At 41.7% G+C, this 27,747-nt stretch overlaps 3 protein-coding genes and 1 long non-coding RNA gene across 8 annotated transcripts in view; 2 read left to right on the plus strand and 2 right to left on the minus strand.

Annotated features, from left to right (window-relative positions):
• mmp24 (matrix metallopeptidase 24) overlaps positions 1–8,593 on the plus strand; it is a 47,393-nt gene extending 38,800 nt beyond the window's left edge. Inside the window, exon 10 of the mRNA XM_010753307.3 lies at positions 502–8,593. Coding sequence (XP_010751609.2) covers positions 502–866 — 365 coding nt within the window. The 3' untranslated portion in view covers positions 867–8,593. The remainder of the gene's footprint in view (positions 1–501) is intronic.
• A 2,705-nt stretch (positions 8,594–11,298) lies between these two features.
• On the minus strand, positions 11,299–18,732 carry LOC104937145 (uncharacterized). Of its 5 annotated transcripts, none has more exons than XR_003462470.1 (4): positions 18,627–18,732; positions 16,195–16,276; positions 12,813–12,923; positions 11,299–12,424 (listed from the first exon to the last, which is right to left on the minus strand). It is a non-coding gene; the product is annotated as an uncharacterized LOC104937145 (long non-coding RNA). The 5 variants fall into 5 exon arrangements; XR_003462469.1 differs by lacking the exon at positions 18,627–18,732 and adding an exon at positions 17,054–17,329; XR_797629.3 differs by lacking the exon at positions 18,627–18,732 and adding an exon at positions 17,092–17,271.
• On the plus strand, positions 18,357–23,503 carry eif6 (eukaryotic translation initiation factor 6). The gene is made up of 7 exons (XM_010753308.3): positions 18,357–18,535; positions 18,739–18,868; positions 20,116–20,201; positions 20,298–20,473; positions 21,240–21,416; positions 21,495–21,679; positions 22,613–23,503. Exons 2-7 carry the CDS (start codon positions 18,762–18,764, stop codon positions 22,620–22,622), a joined length of 741 nt encoding a protein of 246 aa, XP_010751610.1. The 5' UTR covers positions 18,357–18,535; positions 18,739–18,761; the 3' UTR covers positions 22,623–23,503.
• Positions 23,504–24,382: 879 nt separating this feature from the next.
• LOC113745853 (nuclear factor 7, ovary-like) lies at positions 24,383–26,905 on the minus strand. The gene is made up of 2 exons (XM_027279265.1): positions 26,693–26,905; positions 24,383–26,589 (listed from the first exon to the last, which is right to left on the minus strand). Exon 2 carries the CDS (start codon positions 26,570–26,572, stop codon positions 25,184–25,186), a length of 1,389 nt encoding a protein of 462 aa, XP_027135066.1. The 5' UTR covers positions 26,573–26,589; positions 26,693–26,905; the 3' UTR covers positions 24,383–25,183.
• Positions 26,906–27,747: the final 842 nt, after the last annotated feature.

Raw genomic sequence — 27,747 nt, forward strand, 5'->3', positions numbered from 1 at the left:
TCACTAAAATCTTAAAATCAACTTTATACAAAATCACCCAAAAAACAATCAAATCGATGTGATGAACCTTGTTTGACAACATGAAATATTCTAATATTCTTGCAGTCGACTAATGATGATATTTAACGTTAGAGGACTGACTTTTAATTCTCCTTTTTTTCAGTTTTATCTTTCTTTAATTGAAGATAATTTTCGTTAAATGCACCTGCTCTGTGCTTGTATGGGACCATGATCACCTGGTGTTGTCGTTATATAAATTATTCGGCATAATTGTTGTTTTCAACAAACTGAGCTCGTAGATTTTAAACAGAAGAGATCCAAGAAACCAGTTTGACAGAAAGTCCCAGTCTGCCCAGTAATAATCTGCCCAGATGATATTGACTTTGATATTATCAAATTATCTTAAATTCAGCTTGTTTCATAATCAACAATCACTAATGTTTCCTTCTTTGTTCTCTTTCTTCTACCTCCCGCCTCACCCACTCATCCTCTGCTCCTCAGACTACACCTACTTCTACAAGGGGAAGGAGTACTGGAAGTTCGACAACCAGAAGCTGACGGTGGAACCCGGATACCCAAAGTCCATCTTGCGCGACTGGATGGGCTGCGACCAGTCCGACATGGAGCGCTCGGGCAACAAGGGTAACCGCGGTGACCGCCAGCTGCCCCTGGACGACGTGGACATCATGGTGACCATCAACGACGTCCCGACGACAGTCAACGCCATCGCCGTGGTGATCCCTTGCATCCTGTCGCTGTGCATCCTGGTGCTGGTGTACACGATCTTTCAGTTTAAAAACAAAGGAGTGCAGCAGAACACCATGACGCAGCACTACTACAAATACCCGGTCCAGGAGTGGGTATGACAGGCAACTTCCCTTCTGAAGAGGTCAAAGTTCACGGATCGAAGGGGGGTCAAGCAGTGGTCATCTTGTTAGCTAGCTTCTCTTGGCTAACAGCCAGGAATGCTGCAAAGAACGATGCTGAAAGACACGAACGGTGCCGGCTGGTGACAAAATACTGAAAATGCAGGAGTAGATTTAGATCTTGGCTCAGAGTGTGTTTGTTCGAGAGGTCGATTCGTGCCTCAGATACTGATTTCGTTCCTCACCGGGCGAGGACGCTCGAAACAAACATGGCTGAGGACACGGAGAACAAGTCCGCAACGTCTCCAGGACGATGTGACGATGTGACGAGGCTAAAGACCGCAGCTTTGATTTGTCCACAACTTCTCGGAGGTCTTAGGAGCGACGCTGAACTTTGACTTTTTCTTCTAGGACCTACAACACAAATCTCTTCTCAGTGAAATGAAAAAAAGAAAAAGAGGATTTGAAAGGATAAAGCTCCTTAAAGCCAGACACCACCTCCAAGTTTCAACTTGTACACGTGAGCTACTTCAAATATTCAGTCAGATGAAATCTAATGAAGAAAAAACAGAAAAGAAAATATCACACTTGAAGATAAAATTTAGGTAGAAAGGCCATAACAAAAAAAAAAGATCTCTGTGGATCGCTGAATATTGTTTCATTTATTTTTAGCTGTTATGGAGATGTAAAACTATCAGAGGACCTTTTACCTTTTTCTCTCTTTTTTTCACCAAACACAACAAAAACATCTTCATCATCATTAAATCAGACTCCCTTCAGCTTGTCGAACAAAAACAGAGAAATGCTTCACAGTTTGGAATCTTTGGTACGTGTAGAACAGTTAGTCGTCGGCGTATTATGACAATTCAACTCATACTTAACAAGTAAAACAAAACCAGTACCTGCATTTATCAAACAGCTAAAAGTGAAACTTTGGAATTAAGTGATGAATAAAAGTAAAATAATCCTTCAACTTTACTTCTACTCACAAACGTCAGGATAAAAGCAGTCCATCAGATTTCTTGCAGATTGCAAATATTCTTAAATTTACGAGTGCATGCTGGATTACTGCCGTTTATTCTACAAAATATCACCAGTTATCATGAATGTGTTCAGAAATGTCTTTTTAACACAATGTTTTGATTTTTATTTGAACATTTGATTCAAAGCTAGCACCACTTTTAAAAAAAAACAAAAAAACTCGAAGATCACATTTTTTTGCTCATAGTTTTTTCAAACAGAAACAGGCTCATCGTGCTCTGAACATGCATGTTATTCTTTGTTATAAGTAGGAGTAAATCGATTCTCGCACATAATCCTAGATCAGGTTTTAAAGCTTTCTTAAGTGAAATTTTTAGAAGTTTGATAAATACGAGCCGAACGAGTTCATTTGCGTCCTCGAGTCTTGTCCCCATCCTGGTATTTTTCTCTTTCCAAGCACTAGCGAGGCTCCGCGGGATGTGAGAAATTAGGAATTAGAGAAATGCAAAAATGGAGGAAATGGAAAGAGAAAGTAAAGCAAGGCTTGAACAGACGAGGGGGGGGGTATGCACAGAGGATATATGTGAGTCTGTATTAGTATGCGGGCTGTGGCACAGCGACATCGACTGAGCTTAATGAAGTACTTCTGTTCACAAAGCTCTAATAGGGGCTACTCGCCCTCCACATCCCTCGCTTTAATCCTACTGTCCTCGCTCTGTCTTTACTCGCTGTCCTCTTGTAATTCTTCCCGTCCATCTGGCCTCTCATCACTCTCTTTCCTCTCTTTCACCTTCTTCATCCGTCCATCTGTGCTGCTCTCCCTCGCTACTTGCAGTCTTTCTTTACGTCTTCCATCAATACACATCTGCATCGAGAATTAACACCCCGGGTTGCTTTTATTATGTTTTAATTTATTTATGATTTAAGGAGCTTAAGCATAAGGAGCTTTCAGTTTGGCTCCAGTTTTGTCAGAAGTGCCAAAATTTCTTGACGTCTTTGGCTCTAAGTTGTTGACTTTTGCTTTCAGAAAGATTAAAAGACCATATTTAAAGGAGCAGTTTGTAGGATTTAATGGCATCGATTGATTGCGACCCCTCACCCATGTAGACGTCCAAAAACAAACAGCTGCAGCTGTCTGATCGACCTGTGAAGACAGCGTTAACAGTACTAAAGCCTACTGAAGATGAACACGCTTTTCTCAGACAGATGTCAGTCTTTAGTCTTTATCTTGTCCAAAAACAATTAATTTAGTTTTTATTTTACTTTAATTAAAGATAACTGTTGCACGTAAAAAACGATTTTTTAAATGCGCCTGCTCGGTGCTTGTATGGGACCATAGTCACCTGGTGATATCGTGATATAAATCAGAGTGTCGTCTGCATAATTGTAGATTTCAAACGAAGAAGAAGAGGTCCGAGAACAGAGCCTTGGGGAACTCCTCGACCGATTGACCCAAAGTTGTCCCCTTTAAACCAGTTTGACACTGTGCCAGAAAGTCCCAGTTTGCCCAGTAATATATCCGGACTGGAAACTAACTTTTTGTGTACATCAGAACATAAAATGGGCTGTGACCTGTTCCATTTTTGATGAGTTGCGTCACTTCCAGGCTTTACAGGAGCGCTCTGTGAGACTTGAAATGTTCAGTTATTTGCATCAGTTTAAAGATTTTAAGTACAACCTGCAAAAGGAACTGTTTTTATATGAAATACTTTAGATAAGAACATTTAATTTTGACTGTAATCACCTGGATGTCAGGTATGGTTGTTTTTGCAATCTCAGATTTAATATTTCATAGAACAGATGAAACATTTTGTAGTTTTTCCTCTCGTAGATGAGCTGTGTGCAGTTTACAGTTGGTATGTTTCACAGTTTCTGAGTATTTTCTGGGCAGTTGCCAACTTGCTCCTCGTTTAAAACGAGCTCTGCTGCAGTTTGAGCTAAGTATGTGTTATATAAATACACAAGCTGCTCATTTAAATGTCATTAACTCCAATGTGACTCATAATGGTTTACTCCGAGCCGCAGTCAGCTCCCCAGAGGGGGTTTTGTAGTCCCCCATCCATGACCTCCCACCCCGGGCGAGTTGGGAGATCCTCACTGAATCACTGTTTGTTCAGACTCTGTGCAGTGCCGCTTAAAACTCACTGTACATTTTAAATAATGCATCATCATGCAGAAACAACCTTGCTGTTTTATCTTGTTCCTGAAAAGAGTTTTTAACTACACTATCCACATATAGGTGCATTAATAATGCAGCAGGATGCCGCATGTCTTTCATTTCCAAGACTTGCTTTCCATACGTTTAAAAGGCTGCACCGCCTCTGTACATCTCTCTTTGTCTCCCTCTCCCCCCTCGTTCTTGTTCTCATTCGTTCAGCTTTGTACCTTATTCACCGAGCGCTCTGTCCTGCAGTAATTGAATGTGTTCTTGACGCACATCCTCGCAATTACTTGCTGCCGTCGAGAGCAATTCAGCACACGCAGCGTTCAGCACAAATCGATGTTGTTCGATATCCTTCAGCGCTATTTTGAATTGGTGGAAGAAGAAAAAAAAGAAACCTATACTTGTTCCTTGATGGTGTACAATAAACACAGAACAAGATATCCTGCTATCCTTTTACCTTCAAGCCTATAAACATCATACAGACTGTGTCAGCTGGGAACATGAATGTCTGTCTAAAGAAAATTGCCTTTTGGACCAAACTTGTCTTTCTCTTTCTGTTTTTTCAGCTTTATTGTGATTGTTTGGACAGATCTGCTTGATTCAACTAAAAAAGAAAGAAAAGGTGCATTTGATGAAAGTCCAAGTAAGCTGAAAAGTTACATCCCAAAAGAAAAATATCAACATTCGGATGAATTTAAGGCTCACGTTCAGGACTGTGACGAACAGTTCAGATGGCGTACACATTCAGTAGTTTTATTTATATAGATCCAAATTATAGCTGAAGTTATCACATGACACTTTCTATATAAAGTAGATCGTACTCTTTATAATATTATGTACAGAGACTCAACAATTCCCACTATGAGCACGAGCACTTAGCTTAGAAAAAACTTCCTTTAAGAGGCAGAACCCGGATCATTGGTGGACGGACATCTGCCGAGACCACGAATGTTTCCTAACCTGACTGCGGCAGATTTTTTGTTACACAGAACCATCTGTGAAGCAGTTGTTGGAAACTACTTGGAAAAGAGAGAAAATACTTGGTTGATGGTTCATTCAGCTGCCGTCATGGGCGAACTTCAATAAGTTCGATCAACAATAGCGTAGTCAAACTCGTACTGAAGGTGTTTTTAATGTCATTCTTTGTGCGTTGTTCAATCGATAAACATCTTCCAGCAACTTTGTTTTCGAGCAAAGTTACAGCTCGTGTTACAGTTTGTTTGGCACATGTAGAACAGTGAGTCATCGGCGTATAATGACAGCAGCCTTACTTACGTCGCAGTGTGTTTGCTCATATTTAACAAGCGACACACGAGCAGTACTTGTATTTATCAAACTGCAACTGTGCCTGTTGCCCGTACATCGTTATTGATTAATCTTCCGATTAGTTTCTCGATTAATCAGTTATTTTATGGATGAAATGTCATCGATGAAGCAACAGTTGATGAGCTTAAAGTAACATCTTAAAACTGCAAACTGAAGAAATGTCAGGAGGAGATTATGTAAATCATCCTGTATGTTTACAGCAACTCGCGCATTTTTGGACTGTTTATCCAAAAATCACTGTGTCATGTTTTGTTGATTCGTCTTCCTTAATTTTCACTGTACAGATCGAGCTATAAAACTTATATTTTATCAGTTAATTACTTTAATTGATGAGAAACACTTCAGGTTTTCTGCTTTTGTGCACTTCTTAGACATGACGGGCAAAAAGGGGTGTTAGATACGTGATCTTTGTGTTTTCAGCTGCGCGGCATCTCTACTGGACCACTTTGTAAAATAGTAGAGCTCCGAGCTGAAGCAGGTTGGTCATCAGTTAAACGTTTTGTTGTTTTACGATGGGAAAGGAGAGAGCGTTGGCTTCTTCTCGGTGTGTTATCCCTGAGGGGAGACACTTTTCATCGAGCTAACGAGGGGTTTCCATTCCACTTCAGCACACCCACACATTATTATAATAATAATAATAATAATAATAATAATAACATCTTTGAATTCATTTCACTCACTCATCATCACTCACCATCATCATTGTTGCTCTTGGTGCTCATTCATAATGTAAATGGCAGAGGCATGCAGGTTTTACAGGAGCAGATTTAACCACCGTTCAACTCCTTGTTTATTGCAAGACACCGAGTCGCTGCGCTGATGTAGTTGGGGGTTTAAGTGCCTTGCTTCACGGCACTTCGGCAGTAGATATTTAAGCTTCTTTTAAAGGGGGGTTAAAGACGGTGACTTCCTTGGTTGCTTCATTTCTAATTTAACCGTTGAGGCTCCTGAGACGATGAGGTGGGCTTGTCCGGTGGTTTAACAAAGGAGGGTGGTGAGCAAGTAAAACTTTGTTTTCCATCATGTTTTACCTTTAAAATTAACAAAACTTTAAAATAATTAGACTGAAGAGACACCACCCTCCAATGTAGAGAAAAGTCTGAGGAGACTGTGTACATACTTACTGAGATTTACAGAATAGCCGTTTACAAAGTGCAGTGTACTTCAGCAGATGTCTGTTTGTGGAAATGGAAAAAGGGTACTTGAAGACTGTAGTGATTTATTGTCGCCTATTCATATTACTTATGAAACACGCATTAAGACAAAATATATGTACATGAGATTTTCTAAACTTTATGTGGTGGTCTGTCTGGCCACCGCTCTTCTGTTTGAAAACTTATTTATTCTGTATTTGTCACAGAGGGCAAAGGGTCCTCTGAACATTTGCCTCTTTTCTGATAATTGTATGCAGACCTGGGATAATGTGAAACACTGAAAGAGTCCACGCCCTCCTCCCTGTGGTCATTTCACACCTCTTACTGTGCATCCATCATGAGTGTTACTTGTAACTCAAAGGAGAAAGGAAGGAGCTCAGTGTAGAGCAGACGAGTTCAGAAAAAATGAAAGAACTCTGTAAGATCTCGGCGTCACTGCGGAAAAGCAGCTGACGTCTTGCGGGTCGTTTTTTGTATCCCAGGTCTGGTGATGTTCTGGTGGCTTTGGACAACAGTGAGTTGCCTTTAAAGGTAGACTTAGTTATCTGAGATCGCCACTCCCAAACAAACAGGGATTACTGATGATGGTCTGCAGAACACCTTCAACACCGTGACGCAAGACAAACTTTTGTGGAACGCTGATTTGCTGTGGACAGAAAAAATAGTTTTAGTTATTTAAATTAAAGGTGAGCACGTAAACAAATATAGTTAATTATAATAATGAAAAAAAACTGAACTTTGATATAATTTTCTGGTTCTTTCTTCAGTTTATTTCAAGCTGTTATGATGAGTTAAATTAAATTATTTCTTTCTGTTACTGCCCCAAAAAACTTCACTGTGTGCCATTTGCTCGTCGAGGGGCTCCGTGTCAAAGTAACACCTTTACCTTTAGATTCTGCTCACCTGATGCATTTTGCAATAAAGACATGTTTCATTAAATCATAAGCATTGAACATGATTGACTAAAGCATCATAACAGCTTCAGATAAACTGTGATCAAAAAGTGAAACTCAAACTGTGGCCGTCAGTCGCTCTAGTCAAGTTTTTAAACGCCACCAATTTAACTACGTAGCATATTTACATATTTAGAAGACACATAAACCAGAAAAGATAATCTGAGCAAGTAAACAAAGTATGGTGGGCGAAACACTTGGTGTGTGGACCAAAAGTGTTTTGTTTAATTGATTCAGGTTGTTGCCTTGGTGAGCAAAATCCAAGACCATGAATGGTGTGAAAAATAAAGTGTCCACGGGTTTCACGTTTGCCGATCACTCTAAAAGAACCGGTTTCTTTGAAATCACATTTCACATCTTTCGGTCCATCACGTTGCGTTGAGTTTGGAGTGTGGCTTCGCGTGGCTAAGTCTTCCTTTAACTTGCCTGTTGTTGCCTTTAGTTTCTAACGTTGTCTTTTCTTAAAAAATAAAATGAAATAAAAAATGACGTAGATGACTAAAAACATATCAAAGGTAGTCTGGGCAGACTTTTTGAAATAACGAGATATACTGAAGTTCTTTGGATAATATCACAACTACTACTACTACTACTACTTGTAGGGATTTTATCAGATATAGCTTTAAGAGAGATTCAATTCAGTTTTTCTTATAAAGAAAAGTTTTCTGTAAATATGATTTTTGTTTGGTTTTTGGGTTTTTTGACTAAATGGGTTGATTATAAAATCAAAATGAAAAAAATCTGACCGTGGCACACTTCTTTACATGAAAAAACGATGCACCGTTTTTGTTTTATAGCGTCATCACGTAGTCCTTTTCCAGTCGGATATCAAATATCAGCTCGTGTAAATAGAAAAATGAACAAAAGCTTTTTGTAAAAGTTTTTTTATTTCTTTCTCTTATTTAAGATGAACGTCTTCATCATTTGCACATCATGTTTTACCATTTTTATGACGATGCTTATATCGCATAGGCATGTTTACGTTAATGACTTGAAGATTATTTAAAATGCTAACATGACTGGAACACATTTTTATTTTTCTGTTTTGTTTGGTTTTACTGTCCCACACCAATTATATCCCAATAACACCATGTTCTGTTAACAATGAAATGTCAATAAAAGTGAAAACTTGTGTTTTCATTGAGTTCATTGACGTCCAGATCTCTTTCATTAATCAATGCTGTTACTTTAAAAAATGTTGTCCAATTAGACACCTCACTACCACACTACTAATTAAAGCAACTGACTGCAATCAAGATTCATCACTCTGTGTTAAAAACAACTACCTTATCATATTTCATATTCAGCTTCAATGTTTAGTGTTAGTTTGTGTAGATAGACATATAATTATTGTTGGGAACTTGGGAACCATAAATGTAGTCCGAGAACAGAAATCATTTTTAAAACCTGGACGTAGTCTTTGTGACGTCAACCACCCACCCATGGCTTGCCACCATGTTTGTAGTCCTGCTTTTTCCACCTGTTGGCTAATCTAGAAATCCGCAAAGACCTGGATCATCAGGAAGCTTCAGGTTCGCTGAATAATCACATAACCACACATACCTGCCAATCAAAGTGTCCACGCTCTTAATTCTGCATGTTTGTGCCTTAATATAGTTTGAACAGGTGAGTTCTGTCTTTTCTCGCTGTGTAGGAGAAAGCCTAAACAGAATCAGCTCATTTGTAAATGCACTGTTGTTTCTTCTGCCTAATTCACATTACATACTTAGTGTTTAATAGCTCTGATATGAAATGAGTTTCTGTGAGTCCATTCACAGTTTGGGGGGCATCTGTGAGATAATGTGCAGTATAAATCCACCAGATGTGCACAATAAATCTGCCTTGTGGTATTTTGCTGAAATGACCCTTTAGGGATACACATGCATCTCTTCTGGTGATACGCAATATGTTCAACCACCTGCCCGGTAATGGGACTGGACGTACTGATGCTCGCCAACACCATTTCAATTTTATGGCAATTTAATGTGTCATTTGGAGTTTTCATCTGAAACTTTTATTTCTTCTATTTTAACCGAATGGATCATTACGTTAGCTTTCACTGTTTTTCTTTCACAGGCTTATATACGGCACCATGCATCAAAGTTAAAGGCACCCATGGAGGTTTTTAGCACCAGTTAAGAAGTCCCATTATTGTTTGTTCTATGAGCACTGAGTCACACAGCAGCAACTATTTCACTGATTCTGGTGAAACTGGATCATATTTTATGGAGGAAATGTTTTCTGGTTTTCCCTCTGATGTCCTCCGGCTGCTCCGCCTCAACTCTCTGTGATTTACAGAGTTTATGATGGACAGTGAAGTAAACTGCTGACAGCTGTAGCTGCTGTTAGCTCATGTTAGCTCAGTCTGTTAGCTGCTGTTAGCTCATGTTAGCTCAGTCTGTTAGCTGCTGTTAGCTCATGTTAGCTCAGTCTGTTAGCTGCTGTTAGCTCAGTCTGTTAGCTCATGTTAGCTCAGTCTGTTAGCTCATGTTAGCTCAGTCTGTTAGCTGCTGTTAGCTCAGTCTGTTAGCTCATGTTAGCTCAGTTTGTTAGCTGGTAGCTCATGGCAGAGAGAGAAGAGGCCGAAGAGGTTGCAGGATGGTGCAGAATCTTGAATGTACCGTATGTTACGTAATCCCACAAAAATATTGAATCACAACCCAACATGTAGCTGCTGTTAGCTCATGTTAGCTCAGTCTGTTAGCTGCTGTTAGCTCATGTTAGCTCAGGTACCCGTCGCTCTGAGCTCACCGCCAAGCTGACGAACTGAGTGTTTGTACCAACAGGCGTTATGGACGACCAGGAAGAAGAAGAGGAGGTAACCAGGCTCAGCAGCCTCTATGGACATGATGGCAGAGGAGCAGAGAGTGAAGAGGACGCTGACGGAGGAAGCTAAGAAGAGAAAAGGAGAGAGTGAGCGAGCAAGAAGCCGCCGGACAAGAGTAAATGTGGGACTGACTTTTAGTGGTTGGTGAGAGCTTGGTGAAATAAAAGGCTGAAAGACAGACGCCGAGCTGGGCTGACTGCTGCTGGACTAGGCATGGGCTGACTGCTGCTGGACTAGGGAGCTGGATGATCAGCTGCTGCTGGGGACCTGGATGATGATTGGCTGCTGGGGACCTGGATGATGATTGGCTGCTGGGGACCTGGTTGATGATTGGCTGTCAGCAAAGTTGTCGATCACTAGCTACAGTGAAGAAAGTAAGAATTATAGATAAAGAACCAAACTGTAACTGTCTTAATCACTGACACTGTATAAAGAATGGATGTAGACAGATAGATACTTCAAGAGTCTCCGTGATGTCCTCCACAGGTCTCTAAAGAGCTCACTGTGGGCTCTGGCTGTCGCCATGTTGGAAGTCTTGCTCTTAGCGTCCCCGCTCTTAATCCTGCATAACTTTAAGCCTTAATATAATGTGAACAGGTGAGTTGTATATAAATTCACCCTCAGTACAGTTGTCATGAATGGGGAAATTAGCTACAGAGACCAAAACTGTTTTTTGTACCAGGCTGTAAACATGTTTATTTCTGCTGTGAAGTTGGACATTTGGACATGGGGACTTATGGAGACTGACTCACTGCTGGAGCCAGCCTCAGGTGGACGTTAGAGGAACTGCAGCTTCCTATGTTGGCTTCAAAAGTGCCATGAAATAACTTTTGTTATGAAATATAAATAAAATTGAATTGAATTAAGGTGGAGCTGGTGGAGCCAACATAAAGAAGGTTCTTTAGGACTGGTGTCCTTGGTAGGCTTTGGCTCTGTCCACAAAGGTTGTGGGATCAATGGACACTGAACTGTTCGTTGGCTGACGTTGGTTCTGTAATGAAGGCTTTGTACAAATACAGCTGACATGTTTGTTAACACAAATTAAAACATCTTTATTTCAGTCGTCATTGTTCCAAGAATAGATTTACCTGATTAGTTTATTCAGTGAAGGAGCAGGACTGGCAGCCCAACAACGGTTCCTCAAACTAGTTTTGATCATTTCTTTAACTGAACCAGTGTCGGTGAAAGTTAGCGATATGCTACGTGTCTTTTTCTGGAAGTGAATGATGTGGGAACACAGCTCAAAGGAAACATTTGACATTTTTGGACATGTACTTATTCACGATGCCCCTCTCGTCTTTCGAACCGGAGCTCAGGTGACGAGGACGACCGGCGTTCACACCAGAGATCATGACTCGAACGCCGGTCGTCTCAACAACAATGAGCACTAACAAACCAGGTGTGTGAACCGTCTAGACTGAAGCTCTTGATGGAGTGAAACATCTTCATGAATCTACAACTAAAACCAGTTGGCCCAGATTTAACTGCTCTCAAAGAAAGACGACCTGATTTAAGATCTGGAAACAGCCGGCCTGGCTCCATCTGATGAAATCTACCTGGAAGCCCCTTTAAAGTTCAGGTCACCTTATGTCATGTTTAACCTGAAAAATACTTGTTTTGTTCACCTGCGCTAAGATAACTGGCTGCGAGCTTCATATTTAGTGTACTGAAACAAGTGGTAACAATCTTTGTGTCTGACTTGGCGATAAACAAAGAAGCAGTCCCTGAAATGTTGAGACAGCGTACAATATCCACTTCAATCTGTGACTACTAAGAAGGATGCAAAGCTAGTTTAGAGACCTTCATTTACTAGATAGAACATCTCCAAGAGCCTCCAATGGCCGTGTGGAGGACTTCAAACATGTTGAACTTGTGGACAAGTTCTCAGAAGGTTGTACAAGTAGGAACATCATCTCAGAAGGTTCTTGGGATATGTAGATGAGACAGAGGCTGCTCATCATCTGTGGACTTTAGATTCATGGAGCTGTGAAGGTGTCTCATCCCATCACTCATCGATGGATCGATGCAGGCCAGCATGTAGGACATCTCCAGTTTCAGACCCATTTAGTACCAGTTGGTGCACGAGATCATGAAGCACATGTTGTCCACCTTCCTGTTCCCCATCTGGCACTGGGGCAGCTCTCCTGGTGTGTCTGTGGGAGCAAAACGCTCAGCATGTTATGTTATATATATTTTTCATGACGTGTGCAGTGACACTGTTTTTGTTTTTGGATGTTTCCAGGATAAAGATAAAGTTTTGAAGATGACCTCTCTGAAACCAAACTTCAGCCTCATTAAGTCACTTCTGGAGGAGATAAGGTGAGTCGAGTACCAATGAATTCATATGAAAACACTGAAACACAAGTAAAAGGACTCAACAAGCCCAAACTTTGGACACTTTCAGGGTCAAAAAGGTCACAAACCACCTTTAACAATGTGGATTTTATTATCTTAATATATATTTTCATGTTAATTCTTAATCTGAATGAATCAAATCTGTAGGAAGTCAAAAAGGTAGAAGAACGTCTACGAAGTGTTTACCTTCAGAAGCAGCAGACTGTGACTGTGAGTCGTCAGGTTTGGCCGTGTCTTCGGGTTTTTCCTCGTCTCTCTCCGTCCTCTCGCGGCTCTGATCTCCTCCCATCGTCGCACCTGAGCACAAACACACAGGTACATGCTCACATGGTGACCCACCGACAGTTAGTCGTCTTTGTCTTGTACCAATAACGCTGACTTCAGTCCCAGTGGAACTAGATATGAGACTGCAGCCTGCAGCCGGACCTTTACTCACAGTGGGATGTTTTTACAGCGTGGTTTGGCTCATAGGTCGTAAAATCTAAACACTCTGAAGCCAGAGTCGACAGAAAACAAATGAATGTTCATTTTAATAGTTAATTTTTAAGTAATTCTAAAATAAAAAGTTGTTGTTCATTTGGATCTGGAGCCATTCGTCTTCATCTCCTGACATCTTGTACACCTCACGGTGAATAACAAATTGATTGACTGTGAGAATACGTGATTTGTTGCGTCCCTGTTGTTGCTCTCTTGTGTTTCTACGTATCCTCAGTCCTGTGAATCCCCGCATGCATTACAAGATCACCGGGAAAGCTTTCAAAGCTCGCACTGCGATCGTGTAAAGTGTTAATCAGAGTAAGACGATCCCATCAGTTGTGTCTGATTGAGTCGGGTTGGATTGGATCGGCGGCCTAGACAGATCGTTTCGGAAGAGATTAGAGATGTCCGAGCTGATAACCGGGAGGTGGCTGTGATCGCCGTCCGTCCTCTTCCTCGCTATCTGCGTCCATCTTCCTCGCTATCGAGGTCTTTCCATCTTTGTTCACTCTCACTCAATGAGTCGACTGATTGTGTTGAATGTCTGTCCTTTGACTTTGTCCACCAGGGAAGAAACGGTCTTTGGGTCTAGGATCCTGGTGGGCAGTAAACTGTTGCCAACTGTAGCTGCTGTTAGCTCAGTTTGTAGCTGTGTAGCACAATGTAACCACAGGCGTTTTGGACATATCAAAACATGCTACAACTACAATGTTACATTATGTTCAACATGTTTTACACTAACTTGTTGGTCGTTTGTTGGCGTTATTGGTCCCCAAATTAGCTCTTATTGCACACTGTCCATTAGCTCAAGGCTCAGCAGCCTCCATGGACATAATGGCAGAGGAGAAGAGGCCGAAGATAGCAGTCGGAGGACATCAGAAGGAAAACCAGAAAACATTTCCTCCATAAAATATGATCCAGTTTCACCAGAATCAGTGAAATAGTTGCTGCTGTGTGACAGACGTACGAATGACAGAGACACCGTTCACATGATCACAGGTCAGTGTGGGTCACAGACGTCAGTTTATCAGAGAAAAGTGATAAAATGTTGATTAAAGAACGTCAGTTTATCAGAGAAAAGTGATAAAATGTTGATTAAAGACATGAAAAACTGTCGATGGTTCGAGCTCGTGGGACGTTTTCTGTCTCCGTTCCTGAAATAAACTGGAACAAAATGCAGCTGAATATTTTCACACCGCTCAGACTGATTTTACTCACAGCTCTGTGACAAATGGAGATAGCTCTTAAGGAGTAACCAGCGTGTTGAAGTAATGTGTGGCCGAGCGCTCCTTTCCCAAAATGAGAAATTAACTGCCTCACAAATGTGTCACGGAGACGCGTCTCCGGCTGAACCGCAGAGCAATAACTTGTGATAATTCTCACATAAAAGTTGATGGTGGACCTAACCTTTCCTCCAGACCCAGATATAACATCAGAGAGGGGAAGGCATAAAAGTTTAAGCACAGGCGGCGAGAGAAAATTCATATTAGGGCTAAAAATACAGCTGCAGGAACGTTTCAGAGACACCTCAACGATGCGTTTCTGTCATAATAAAACAGATTTTTTGGAGCCGAGCAGTTAAAATGAAGACAGCAAGTGAGTTAATGTGAGCTACACATGCTTCATTCATGAATCTGAGCATCTCCATCAGTATTCAGCACGGTCGCCTCACTTCCCCTCCCCAGCTGTCACAGCCGGAGAGAAAGCCGAGCTAAATATAGCTCCTCTTTCTTTCTTCTTCCTCCAAGATGTTGTTTTGTTTGGACTCCTTCCTCGGTTCACAGCAAACTGAGAAAACCTGCATGTGACCCTCTCTGCAGGGTTCACTCCAGCTTTTCTTTCAGGGTTGGTAGTTTGATTCCTGCAGGGGACAACCCTGAAGACGATGCGGATTCACAGGACTGTTAAATATGAACATTAAATGTCGCAGAAGTTGAACCTCCAACCGAGAAAACTGTAGTTGCTCCCTCCGGTTTGGGAACGAGTTGTTGAGTTGAGTTCACGACCTACGACCTGAGCCGGCCTCAGCAGCTGAACACAGAGCCGAACTGAGATTTCTAAAGATCAGACAGCACCACCGCTTGATTCGTACGTAGAGTCAGCGTTTGTTTCGTACGCAGAGTCAGGGTTTGTTTCGTACGCAGAGTCAGTGTTTGATTCGTACGTAGAGTCAGCATTTGATTCGTACGTAGAGTCAGTGTTTGTTTCGTACACAGAGTCAGCGTTTGATTCGTACGTAGAGTCAGCGTTTGTTTCGTACGTAGAGTCAGCGTTTGATTTGTACGTAGAGTTAGCGTTTGATTCGTACGTAGAGTCAGCGTTTGATTCGTACGTAGAGTCAGCGTTTGTTTCGTACGCAGAGTCAGCGTTTGATTCGTATGTAGAGTCAGCGTTTGATTCGTACGTAGAATCAGCGCTTGATTCGTACGTAGAATCAGCGCTTGATTCGTACGTAGAGTCAGCGTTTGATTTGTACGTAGAGTCAGGGTTTGATTCGTACGCAGAGTCAGGGTTTGTTTCGTACGCAGAGTCAGGGTTTGATTCATACATAGAGTCAGCATTTGATTCATACATATAGTCAGCATTTGATTCGTACATAGAGTCAGCGTTTGTCCCTTCTGGGCTGCTGTAGAAACATGGAGGTTCTCCCTCTGTAGACATAAACAGCTGCTCAACATAATTATTATTATTTTCAGGTGATTATACACTAATAAAAACATAGTTATGAATATTATATTCCCCTAAATGTACACTGGACCTTTAAGGTGGACTAAACTTACCTTTAATGGAAGGTAACCACTAGTACTACCTTAAACTGTTACGTGTTACGTTAGCTCATGTTAAACATTAATAACGTTATAAATATGTAAATATCATGTAAATGAAGTCTGAACCTGCCTCCACCTCCATGTTCATGCTGACATGTTTACAACACGGAGCTGTGTGTGTGTGTGTGTGTGTGTGCGTGTGTGTGTATCTGTGTGTGTGTGTGTATCTGTGTGTGTGTGTGTATCTGTGTGTGTGTGTGTGTGTGTGTGTGTGTGTGTGTGTTAAAGTGTGTGTGTGTGAACATATATTAATCTCATCCCACCTCGTGGACCTCCTCGTGTCCCGCGAGCCTCGTCCGGCTCTGTAACCGATCAGCGCGCGGTGTCTCCAGGCAGAGCTGCTCACTGCAAAGATCGTGTTAATGAAACAGGAGGGATCACTCTGTGACACAATGTGGCGCTGTGATGTAACAACATTAAAGAATGTTGTAAATATGTTGTAAATATGTTGTAAATATGCTAACAACATGTAACTCCACTTAGTAGTTTAATGCTAGCAGCTCTGTGAGGCTCAGCCACAGCAGCACATTGAGCTACATGCTAACATGCTAACGATAAACAATGCTAAGCTAATGTTCACCATATTTTTATAGCTAACTTGTAGCACATTGAGCTACATGCTAACAATAAACAATGCTAAGCTAATATTAACTTTAGTTTTATAGCTAACTTGTAGCACATTGAGCTACATGCTAACATGCTAACAATAAACAATGCTAAGCTAATGTTAACCATATTTTTATAGCTAACTTGCGGCACATTGAGCTAAATGCTAACAATAAACAATGCTAAGCTAATGTTAACCATAGCTTTATAGCTAACTTGTAGCACATTGAGCTACATGCTAACATGCTAACAATAAACAATGCTAAGCTAATGTTAACCATATTTTTATAGCTAACTTGCAGCACATTGAGCTACATGCTAACATTAGCATGTTAACACTCTCACAAAGGCAATGCTAATGTTTATCATTATCTAGCAGCACATTGAGCTAGAGGCCAGTATGCTAACGTTAAATCATTTCATCAAGTTAGCGAAGGGCTAAACCAGAAGTTAGCGGCAGCTGTCGGCTGTGGCGGGGTCCGCCGCTCTCTGTAACGTGATTGGTGAAGCAGTAACCTGAGCTGACAAAAACACCGCAGAGTGAGACCTCGCACCTGATCTCTGACGCTCTTTGTCTGCTCCCCAACCCCGACCTGCTGCAGTGACGTCACGCAGGTGGCGAGCTAATGGAAGTGTCAACAAACAAGACGTCACAGGGAACGGGCCGACGTGATTGGCTCCGAGCGGCGCTGCGCGAGGAAAGAGGAGGGGGACAGCACGCGCGTGCGGTTGCTATGCAGGTTAGTAAAGAGGGAGGCAGCTTATTCCGTTTCCTGTTGCCACGTGCTCACACTCATAAACATCTGTATATGTAGACATGAATTTAAATATAAACATGAATTTAAATATAAACATGAATTTAAATATAAACATGAATTTAAATATAAATATGAATTTAAATTTAAATATAAATATAAATATAAACATGATTGTTTTAATGTCATACTCATCTATTTTTATTTATCTGGCGTGGCAGCGATAAGCTTCTGTGATTTGTAGCAGTAAGTAATGATTCTTTTATTCTGTAACTGTTAAAATTATTGTACTTTTTTTAATTGTTTAAATAAATGGAATTTTTTAAGTTCTGACATAATTTATATACGTGTAAAAAAAGTGCTTTAATTTAACACACACACAGTATTTATTAATGCACTACGGTCATTCTATGTTTTTATATAGTTTTTGTTTAATTTCTCTGTGCATATGTAAATTTAGATCTATCTCAGGTTAATTTCAACATATGATTCCTGTGTTATAGGTTCATTCTAATGTATGTTTAATGTTTAATATTTTCCTGTGGTTCAGGAGGCAGATGATCGGTGGTTCGATCCCCGGCTTCTCCAGTCTGCATGTCGAAGTGTCCTTGGGCAAGACACTGAACCCCAAACTGCTAAATGACTAAATGTGAATGTGAATGTATGTTTGCATGCTGCAGCTGGGTGCTTAAATTTCCTTCCTGATCAATAAAGTATCTATCTTGAATATCATACTGTTTTATTTGCATTTTTGTTCAGTGGCTTATTACATCCTCCTGGTCTCAAACACTCTACAGCTCTTTATTTATTATTATTTAAATATTTCTTTTTCTGAAACTCAAACAGTAAATATGAACAAACCACTATTATATATATATACACCCACACACAATATATACACACACACAATATATATACACACACACAATATATATACACCCACACAATATATACATACACACAATATATACACACACACACACACAATATATATACAATAATGCGTGTGTGTGTGTGTGTGTGTGTGTGTGTGTGTTGGATTGTTTTTGTTACGTGCCGTGCGTCCTGCGTCATCACGTTGACCCCGAAGCGGAAGTGAACACGTGTGTGTGTTGAAGGCAGCGCGTGCTGTGAAGCCACGAGCGTTGCACCTCAGGTGACAGGTAACTTCACGTGCTCCAAACGCCGCCAGGTGATTTTTTAAAAGACGGAACATCAACAACTCGTTTGACGTCGGTTACAGGTGAGGTCACGTGACGTGTTTCCTCTTTCCGGTAAACTTTTCTTTAGAAGTAGCTAGCCCGCCTGCTAACGGCTAGCCTCGCTCGTGTCACCTGTCTCCGGTGTCTCTCCCGGTAATCTCTCCGTTAACGTCACTCCCTGCGTGTTGCCGTGGTAACCACCGCCTCCTGCCTTCTCTCTCTTTGTTTCTTTTCCCGCCGTCAGCCTCTCTGTCTCTCTCCGTCATCATGGCCGTCAGAGCCGCCTTCGAGAAGAACAACGAGATCGGCTGCTTCGCCAAACTCACCAACACCTACTGCCTGGTGGCCATCGGCGGCTCGGAGAACTTCTACAGGTGAGTACAGGTGAGGCGGACTGAGGGCTGACGTTTAAACAACAGTAACACACAGAGGGAGTGCTGTAATGCCATTATTGGCACGGCCGTGCCAATAATGGCATTACAGCACTCCCTCTGTGTGTTATACAACAATAACCAACAGAAATGAAGCACAGAGTCATAATATTTATGTTTTAGAGCCGAATTAACATTTATTTTGTTCAGTTTCCCAGGGGTCAGACTAAAACACATGTAATGGAACTCAGCTTAATACTCCAGCAAGTAGCCCGAGCCCGAGCAACGACCTGCAACAACTGACCAAAGCTTTCTGTAGACCTGAATGAAGAGCACGACATATAAACACTAAACTGACCTGTTGGACTGTATATAGATTATAGAGTCTCTGATTTATTTATTCTTATATATATATATCTATATATATATATATAATATATTATATATATATATGTGTGTGTGTATGTCCATAGAAATCTTTTTACGGAGCTATTAGATCGTCTCGTTAATACAGGTGTGCGCCTCGTTAATACAGGTGTGCGCCTCAGGTGTGCGCCTCGTTAATACAGGTGTGCGCCTCGTTAATACAGGTGTGCGCCTCGTTAATACAGGTGTGTGCCTCAGGTCTGCGCCTCGTTAATACAGGTGTGCGCCTCGTTAATACAGGTGTGTGCGCCTCGTTAATACAGGTGTGCGCCTCGTTAATACAGGTGCGCGCCTCGTTTGTGTTTAGTTTAGTGAGCACAGAGACATGTTGATGAATATAAACATTAATAACTCGCACTGACTCGATTGCACAGCAGCTGTGAACAAAATGTGCAGAGTTTATGTATATTTTTACCTGTTGTATGTTTTTACCTGTTGTATGTTTTTACCTGTACAGCGCCGTGTGTTCTTCTTCCCTTAGCTTATCTGCCTCACGCCTTGTAGATACCGTGTTCCTGTTTTTATCCGTCTTCATGAGTAAAAGTCATGATGTCACTTCGCGTGTGTCGTCTTGATGATTGTTTTATTTTTTTGTCGTTTGTTTCTTTAAATTTAGATTTCAGAGTTATTAACAATAAAAAGTTTTTCATTTTCAATGAACATCACTGTTAATGAACCAAGCAGCTCGTTTCGTCTGTCGCCGCTCTGTAATGTATGATTAATTATGTATTATAACATGTAATTATATTTTCTGTTGATGAACAGTTAGAGGAATCTGTGGTTGCCATGGTCACCGGCTGACATCAGTGTGTTTGTGTCTGCAGTGTGTTTGAAGGTGAATTATCAGAAACCATCCCCGTGGTTCACGCCTCCATAGCCGGCTGTCGCATCATCGGGAGGATGTGTGTGGGTGAGTAACTCTTTGTTCGCTCTAGTCGGTAAATCTGTAAAAGACGGCGGCGTTCCCGCGATGACACGTCTGTCCCGTCGGTCATGTGATCATCAGGAAACCGTCACGGCCTTCTGGTGCCCAGCAACACGACAGACCAGGAGCTGCAGCACATCAGGAACTGTCTGCCCGAGGCGGTGAGGATCCAGAGGGTGGAGGAGAGGCTGTCGGCGCTCGGCAACGTCATCGCATGCAACGACTACGTCGCGCTCGTCCACCCCGACCTCGACAGGGTGAGACACACACACACACACACACACACACACACACACACACACACACACACACACACACTGGTTTCTTTCATTCTCTATGAAGCTGGTTCCCAACCTGAGGTCCTGACCCCCACTAGAGGTCGCCAGAGCTCCACACATGGTGTTCCAGTTCGGCAGCCAGTGAATGATTGTAAACTGTCAAACTCATGATGTCGTAATAATAGTAGAAGTAGTTTGATCGAGTGTTTCAGGGTTTAGTCAGATAAATAATCAATACACGAGTTGATTAAGACTTTTAATTTTAAAAATAAATGAATGGAAATGAGTCACTCGAGCCAAAACTGTTATCGACGTGTCTCAAACTTTAACCTCATCAGAAACATTTTCCCTCCTCGTTTTTCTGGTTTATTTGATTCTAAATATGTAAATATATTATCTGAAGCTGTTTGGACTTTTAGGTTGTGAACCAGTGATGCTGTGGACAGAATAAGACATTTGTGGACATCAACTCGAGCTTTAAACACAGACATCAAGATCTTAAGTAATCAATGAAAACGATCAACAGATTAATCTGTGATGGAAATAATCAATAATAGTCTCAAGTTAAATATGAAACATTTGCTCGATGTTCGCGGCTGTTTGAATAAAAGTTTGACTCGAGCTGCAGTAGTTTGTTCTTTCTTTCAGAGTTTAGTCCAATCAACAGTCAATAAATGAGTTGATTAATACTTTAAATAAAAGAAATGAGCAGTAAACACTTCCTCTTCTCCTTCCTCCCCTGTAGGAGACGGAGGAGATCCTCGCCGACACTCTGAAGGTGGAGGTTTTCCGTCAGACGGTAGCCGAGCAGGTTCTGGTCGGATCATACTGTGCCTTCAGCAACCAGGGCGGCCTCGTCCACCCGAAGACGTCGATAGAAGACCAGGACGAGCTGTCGTCTCTGCTGCAGGTTCCTCTGGTGGTGAGTGACGCCGGTTCCTTCACACGCCGCTGATGCTTTAAGTTTCGCACGTAACGCTGAAGTTAACTTCCTGTCCAGGCTGGCACGGTGAACCGGGGCAGCGAGGTGATCGCGGCGGGGATGGTGGTCAACGACTGGTGTGCGTTCTGCGGCCTGGACACTACGAGCACCGAGCTGTCCGTCATCGAGAGCGTCTTCAGACTCAGCGACGCCGCACAGCCGTCCGCCATCGCCACGAGCATGAGGGACTCGTTGATCGACAGGTAACTGATCTGGACTCACGTCAGCTGTGATCTGTCGTCAGGCTCAGTGAAGACTGAGGTGATCTTTATGAGACTCGTTTGTTTTACAGCTCTAAAGTTCAGCGTCCCACACAAACTGTTTTGGTAACTTTGGAGCTAAAACTGTGCACAACAATCTTAAAAACCAAAAGCTTCACAAGCTTGATGGACATGGTGATTTTAATGATTTTAACGTCCAAAACAAAAGTGGAAATCTTCAAAAGTGTCGAATCTTTGTCTTCAAAATCTGTAAATTCCACGTTCAGAGTTATTCATTTATCACAGTCAGAGAAACATCAGCAGGATTAAGCAGTCTGTGAGTAAACGCTAAAATAAGATGAAGATTTAAATGATAAAATATCAAACTAACTCCAGTTACTGTTGAAACTCTGCAGCTTCAACACGTCTCTGTCGTCATTTGTGACTTTTCTTTTTGCCGAGGTATCGAGTGTCATTTTTTTATCACTAGTGTTAAAGTGTAAAACTCTGGTGTTGTGTCGTTAGTCTACACTCTGATCCAAGATGAGCAGCGAGAACGCCGTCATCCCGTTTCTTTAAGCGGCGTTAATTTAGACTAGAAGTTAAACTAACATTAAATTAAAATGTGACTGAACATGAGACCTCAGGCAGAACCTGAGGCAGTCCAGGTGGATTCACTTTTCTCCTTCACCTGTCGAGTTCTCTTGGTTTATGTCATGAAGCAGCTTCAGTCGGAGACAGAGAGAGTGAATGAGGAGGAGGAGTGTTGAATGTTAAACTGTTTTTTTATAGTTTCACAACGACTACGTTTAGCACAAACTGCAACACCTGATTTCTCCAAACTTCTGTAGATTAAATATAAAATGATGATTTCCTGTTTTATTTTGAAGGATCATTAAGACTTTAAAGTGTTTCCTCTGCTCTGTCTTCCTTCAGCATGGCCTAACACGCCTCTGCAGGTTCCCGCCGCCATTGACGAGCTTCTGCTGCGGTTCGCCTGATCTCACATGAAGCCAACAAAAGCGAACCTCCACCCACACAGGACAGCCACCTCCACCTTCACCTCCACCTCCACCTTCACCTCCACCTCCACCTCCACCTTCACCTCCACCTTCACCTTCACCCGCCTGCAGCCTCATCTTTGTTCTTCTTTTTTAACAATTCAATTACTCGTCAGGTTCAGCTGCACGTCTCGCTTCGGGTGGAGATCAGTCGGTTCAAACTGCAGATCAGAGGTTTTGGCTGCTTTGATAAGAGAAACTGAAGAAATGTTGATAGGAAGCTTCTGAAATTTCTTCATCCAAACAGTTTTAAACAAATGAAAAATTAAATGACGTCTGTGCCTGATGACAAACTGTTCGCCGACCGTCGAGGCGTCTCTGACGGGTGACGGCGCCTTAATGTCGGCGCTCCTCGCTCTGCTGCCTGCAGCTGATACAGATTCACATCCACACATAAAACACAACAACAAACACCAACTGTCACGCTGTCCATCAGAAGGATGACGCTGTGATGTCGCGGCCAGACCACGCGATGCTCGACGAAGGATGTCTGTCAGTCGTGACAATCGATCGTTTTATGTCTCGTGACGTCTAATCTGACGATTTTAAACGTCTTAAACATCGCGTGGTCTGACCGCGACATCACAGCTAAAGATCCAGAATGAATTTCAAAGTAACTGATGAAATATTGAAGTTTGTTTGTCTGAAGGAGCGACGGCGTGCAGACGAACTGGTTCAGAATCAAAGTCGCCTGATGACCTGACGGTTTCCGAGCGAACGTTTCGTCTCGTGTGTCTTGTAAAATAAAATAAATCTCTTCTTTTTATGTTTGATGATTTTTCTTTTGAGGTTCACAGAAGTCTGTTTGAGAAGTGTTGGAAACTCAGTGTTGTAATAAAGTTTTTGAGGTCGTCAACACGTCAAGCTTCGACTTTTTAACATCAAACAACCAAATTAAACTCACGTCAGAGTATTTCTACCTCTAAACTCGTCACGTGGTTTAAACTCAGTTACTGTTCGAAGCCGAAAGATTTAAAGACCCGACAGAAGATTAAAGTTTAAGAACATTTTGCGAATCAGAACTTTTCTTCTTTTTTTCTTTAATCATCTCACGACTCCTCAGATTTATCTGCTAACACTTTAATATTTGGACCGAACTATTCTGAAGTGTTATCGATATCCAGACTCAGGTGGTCGGTCCTCCATCGCTACCTCAACGAGTGAATTACACCAATCAGCCGTAACGTTCAGACATCTGACAGGTGATCAAATGTTATCATGGCTCCTGTCACTGAGTGGATACACAGTTAAAAAATAGCAGTGTTTAAAATGTGTAAAATAATGTGAGTAAAGCCCAAAGTCCTTAAAATGACTTTTATTCCCATACATGCAAATACATTGTGAACACTGCACACTCTGTTCTAAATCAAAACATGGAGAAAAAATGATGAAATTTGTTTTTACTTTACAGAAAATGAAGAAAAATTAATATCAGGCTTCTCAAGAAAATCACATTCTTTACAAACTCAAACTTTTACTGTATGAACTGGAAAATGTTTGAATCACTGAACTAATATTTAGTTGGATAACCCACGTTTTGAGAACCTGCTTCTCGGCTGTGTTGCTTGGAGTCGGGACCAATCCAATGGGACCTGTATACAGGTATTCATGCTCCTGAGCGAATGGCGAGTTCAACAAAACAGTTTCCTCTGCGTTTTTCAAAGACATTCGATACAGTTTATCGTGCACTGTTTTTAAAAAGACTTTGGACTTGATGAACTTGTTCATCAATGATTTCATAAAATAAAACTCATGGACAGAGAGCAGTATGTGGCTACTGGAAATCTTAAATGAATCATCTGAATCTGTTCAGATTGTAGAAGGCGTCCCACAAGGCTCAATACTGGGGCCTGTTCTGTTTACTCTTTACATAAGCCCAGATGATACAGTCTCTTCTCAAAGTTGGTGTCATATACATCTTTATGCTGATGACACCATTTTGTACTGATATGTGGATGTTAAACATTATTCTGTTCAATTCTTTAAGCACTGCTTTGCTGAATTACAAGTTGTATTCAATAACCATAAACAAGTTCTTTATGCAGATGAAACTAAATTCATGTTGTTCAACAGAGACAAAAAATATTGATTATGATAATCTCATCGTCTCTAAGAATGGTGCAAATATTTAAAATCACAGAATACAGATATCATGGCTCCACACGCACAAGTCAAAATAATGAAACATCAACAATTTAAAATGACAGAGTATTGATAAAAAAGAAAAGTCTGGACAAACCAAACATAAAGATCAGAAACTAAGTGAAATCATTTTACACATTAAAAAGGTCGACGATAGAAACAAAAAGATTTTTGTCAAACTAAATAACAAGAAAAAGAAAATTAAAACAAGAAAAAACAAGAACTGAAAGAAAAATAAACTTCTTTGGAATAATGAGACATCAGGAGCAGCTAATAAACATAAATATAATCATCCTCTTTGTCTCTAACTGCTCTGTTCCACTGTCACTCTGACTTTATTTGGTAATATCTTCAGTTCATCATTAGTGTAAATGTATGGAAACATCTTGTCAGTGAAAGTGTGTGTGAAGGTGTGTATGTGTGTGTTTGTATCAGGATCAGAGAACGACAGTTTTCCTCTGTTCATGTCCAGATTCACTCTGATCCTCTGGAGCTTCTTCTGGACTTGGAGAGCAGTGAGTGGATCTGATGATGATCGTGCTGAGTATTTACCTTTATATAAACACATTACCCATAATCCAGACTGTATGAGTCCTTTCCTCTGGACAGACTCTGCTAACACACCCAGAGTCCAGTATGTACTGTCTCCAACCTCGACATCCCAGCTGTGAGTCCCTGAGTTAAATCCTTCAGAGCCCAGAACACGGCAATAATGATCAAACCTCTCTGGATTGTCAGGAAGCTGCTGTTTCTCTCCTCGTCTCACACTGGTCAGATCTTCAGACAGGATCAGGTTTGGAGCAGCAGTGTTTGGATCCAGAACCACAGGAGTGTAGGAGACCATGTCCTTCATGTTGCTCCAGATGTTGAAGGTCAGGTTGCCCAGGTGTTTGGCCTCGTCTATCAGAGCTCCTGAGGGCAGCTGTGGATCATCCAGCAGGGGGCGCTGCTGGACTCTTTGCACTGCAGCCTTGTAGTTGTGCAGGAATGAGACGTCTTCAGCTCTCAGCTCGTCCTCTGTGGCTCTGACGGTGTCTGAAAGAGCTGCTATCTCTCTGCTCAGAGCCTCCATCTTCTCCTCCATCATCTGACTCTTCTGCTCCTCTTCCTCCCTCAGTGCAGCCATCCTGGCCTCCTCTTCCTCTTCTAGAAACTGGTGAAGCTTCTTAAACTGATCCTTAATCTGCCTCTCTGTGCGTCGGGCCTGGACCTTCATGTGTTCTGCTGTTTGATCAAACTTCACTTTAACTTCTTCAAAAACCTTTAACTTCTCCTTTAAGGGCTCCAGAGTTTCCTGAAGGTTCTTCTTGTGTTGTCGTGCAGCTTCATCGATGGGTCTGAATCTGTGGTCGCTGTGTTGTTCTGAATCTCTGCAGACGACACACACCGGCTGTTGATGGTCCAGACAGAAGAGTTTGAGTCTCTCAGAGTGCAGACTGCAGAGAGCCTCTGAAGATCTCTGATCTCTCTCCAACAAGAAGGCCTCACAAAGGTTCTTTAATGCAAGGTTTAAAGGTGGTTCACCCTTTGAAGATCTTCTCTTACAAACTGGACACTCTCGTGTTGGTTTCTCTGTCCACCAGCTCTTCAGACAGTCTTTACAGAAGCTGTGGCTACATGACAGAAGAACAGGATCTCTAAAGACCTCCTGACAGACCGGACAGCAGAGATCCTCCTCTGATCTGGAAGCCATTTAGTCTCTGAGTGAAGCTGAAAACACAACAGACAGAAAGTACAGTCAGTCATGGCTCCCCTCCCTCCTCTACGAACTTCCCTGAGATTTCCTTTGAGTTCAGTTTTTAGTCAAACTCACATTCAGTGTGTGGAGCGTCAGCAGCTTGAAGCAGCAGTGTTGGAGTTTCCCACTTTTCTCTCCTGTACCTGAACTCACTCAGAGGAAGTTGTTAGTTTGGTCTGAAGGTGAATCTGATCGTCTGTTTTTCAGTCCGTGTCTCTTCACTGAAGAAGAAAAACTAACTGTTTCCTGGTTTGTCTCAGGTGAGTCAGGTGAGGGGTGGAGCTTTGTCTCACCTCCTCAATTTACAAGGTTCAAAGTACAAAACTTATCTGTTTATTGTTCAACAACACACAGTAAAGTCTGACCTTTGGAATAAACTCAGTCCAACACGCCTTAAGGCAGCGCTCAGCGACCTGCATTGCACCATGGACCGGCCTTCAAGGTGTGGTGGGATAAATATGATGAAATAAAATGATGCGACCGACATAAAACAAAATATAAAGTGCATAAAAAAGCGAGCCCTGAGCTCGTTTCTCTGCGACGAGTCGGTCCCATCGAGGGAGACGACGACACCCCGTCGTTCCTCATGTCCGGTCTGCTCCGTGATTTTGTTTTGGTTTTTTTACCAAACATCATTTTTAGGGTAACGTATCACGTGAGCGACACGCAACCTCCACTGCTAAAAACTGCAACACCTCGAGCGGCCACTAGAGGCTGGTGCAACCAGCTGGGAGGTGGAAGCATAGACATATATACATAGACATATATACATAGACATATATACATAGACGCCGCATTGAGCGGGTTGGTCGTTGGTCGCGATACGTCAACGGCGCCGCCATATTGGACGTGGCAGATCTGCCCGTAAACTAATAACAGGAAATGGACTGAACTTCATAAAGCGCCTTTCTACAAAGTTCTTTAAGTTAATGTCTCTTATACACCCATTCACACACACACTAATATATCTGGGAAACAAACAGGCACCAGAAACAACGTATGTAACTTTTAAAGTGATGATTATAAATGTTTACTCCTTATGTAAGCACCAAACCAACGTATGTATTTTTCTAATGCTGAGTGTTTACAGCTACTAATGTGTGTAACACTGTTACTGTGATGATAAATAT

This window comes from Larimichthys crocea, chromosome VI (assembly GCF_000972845.2).
Source record: "Larimichthys crocea isolate SSNF chromosome VI, L_crocea_2.0, whole genome shotgun sequence".
Lineage (NCBI taxonomy): Eukaryota > Metazoa > Chordata > Actinopteri > Sciaenidae > Larimichthys > Larimichthys crocea.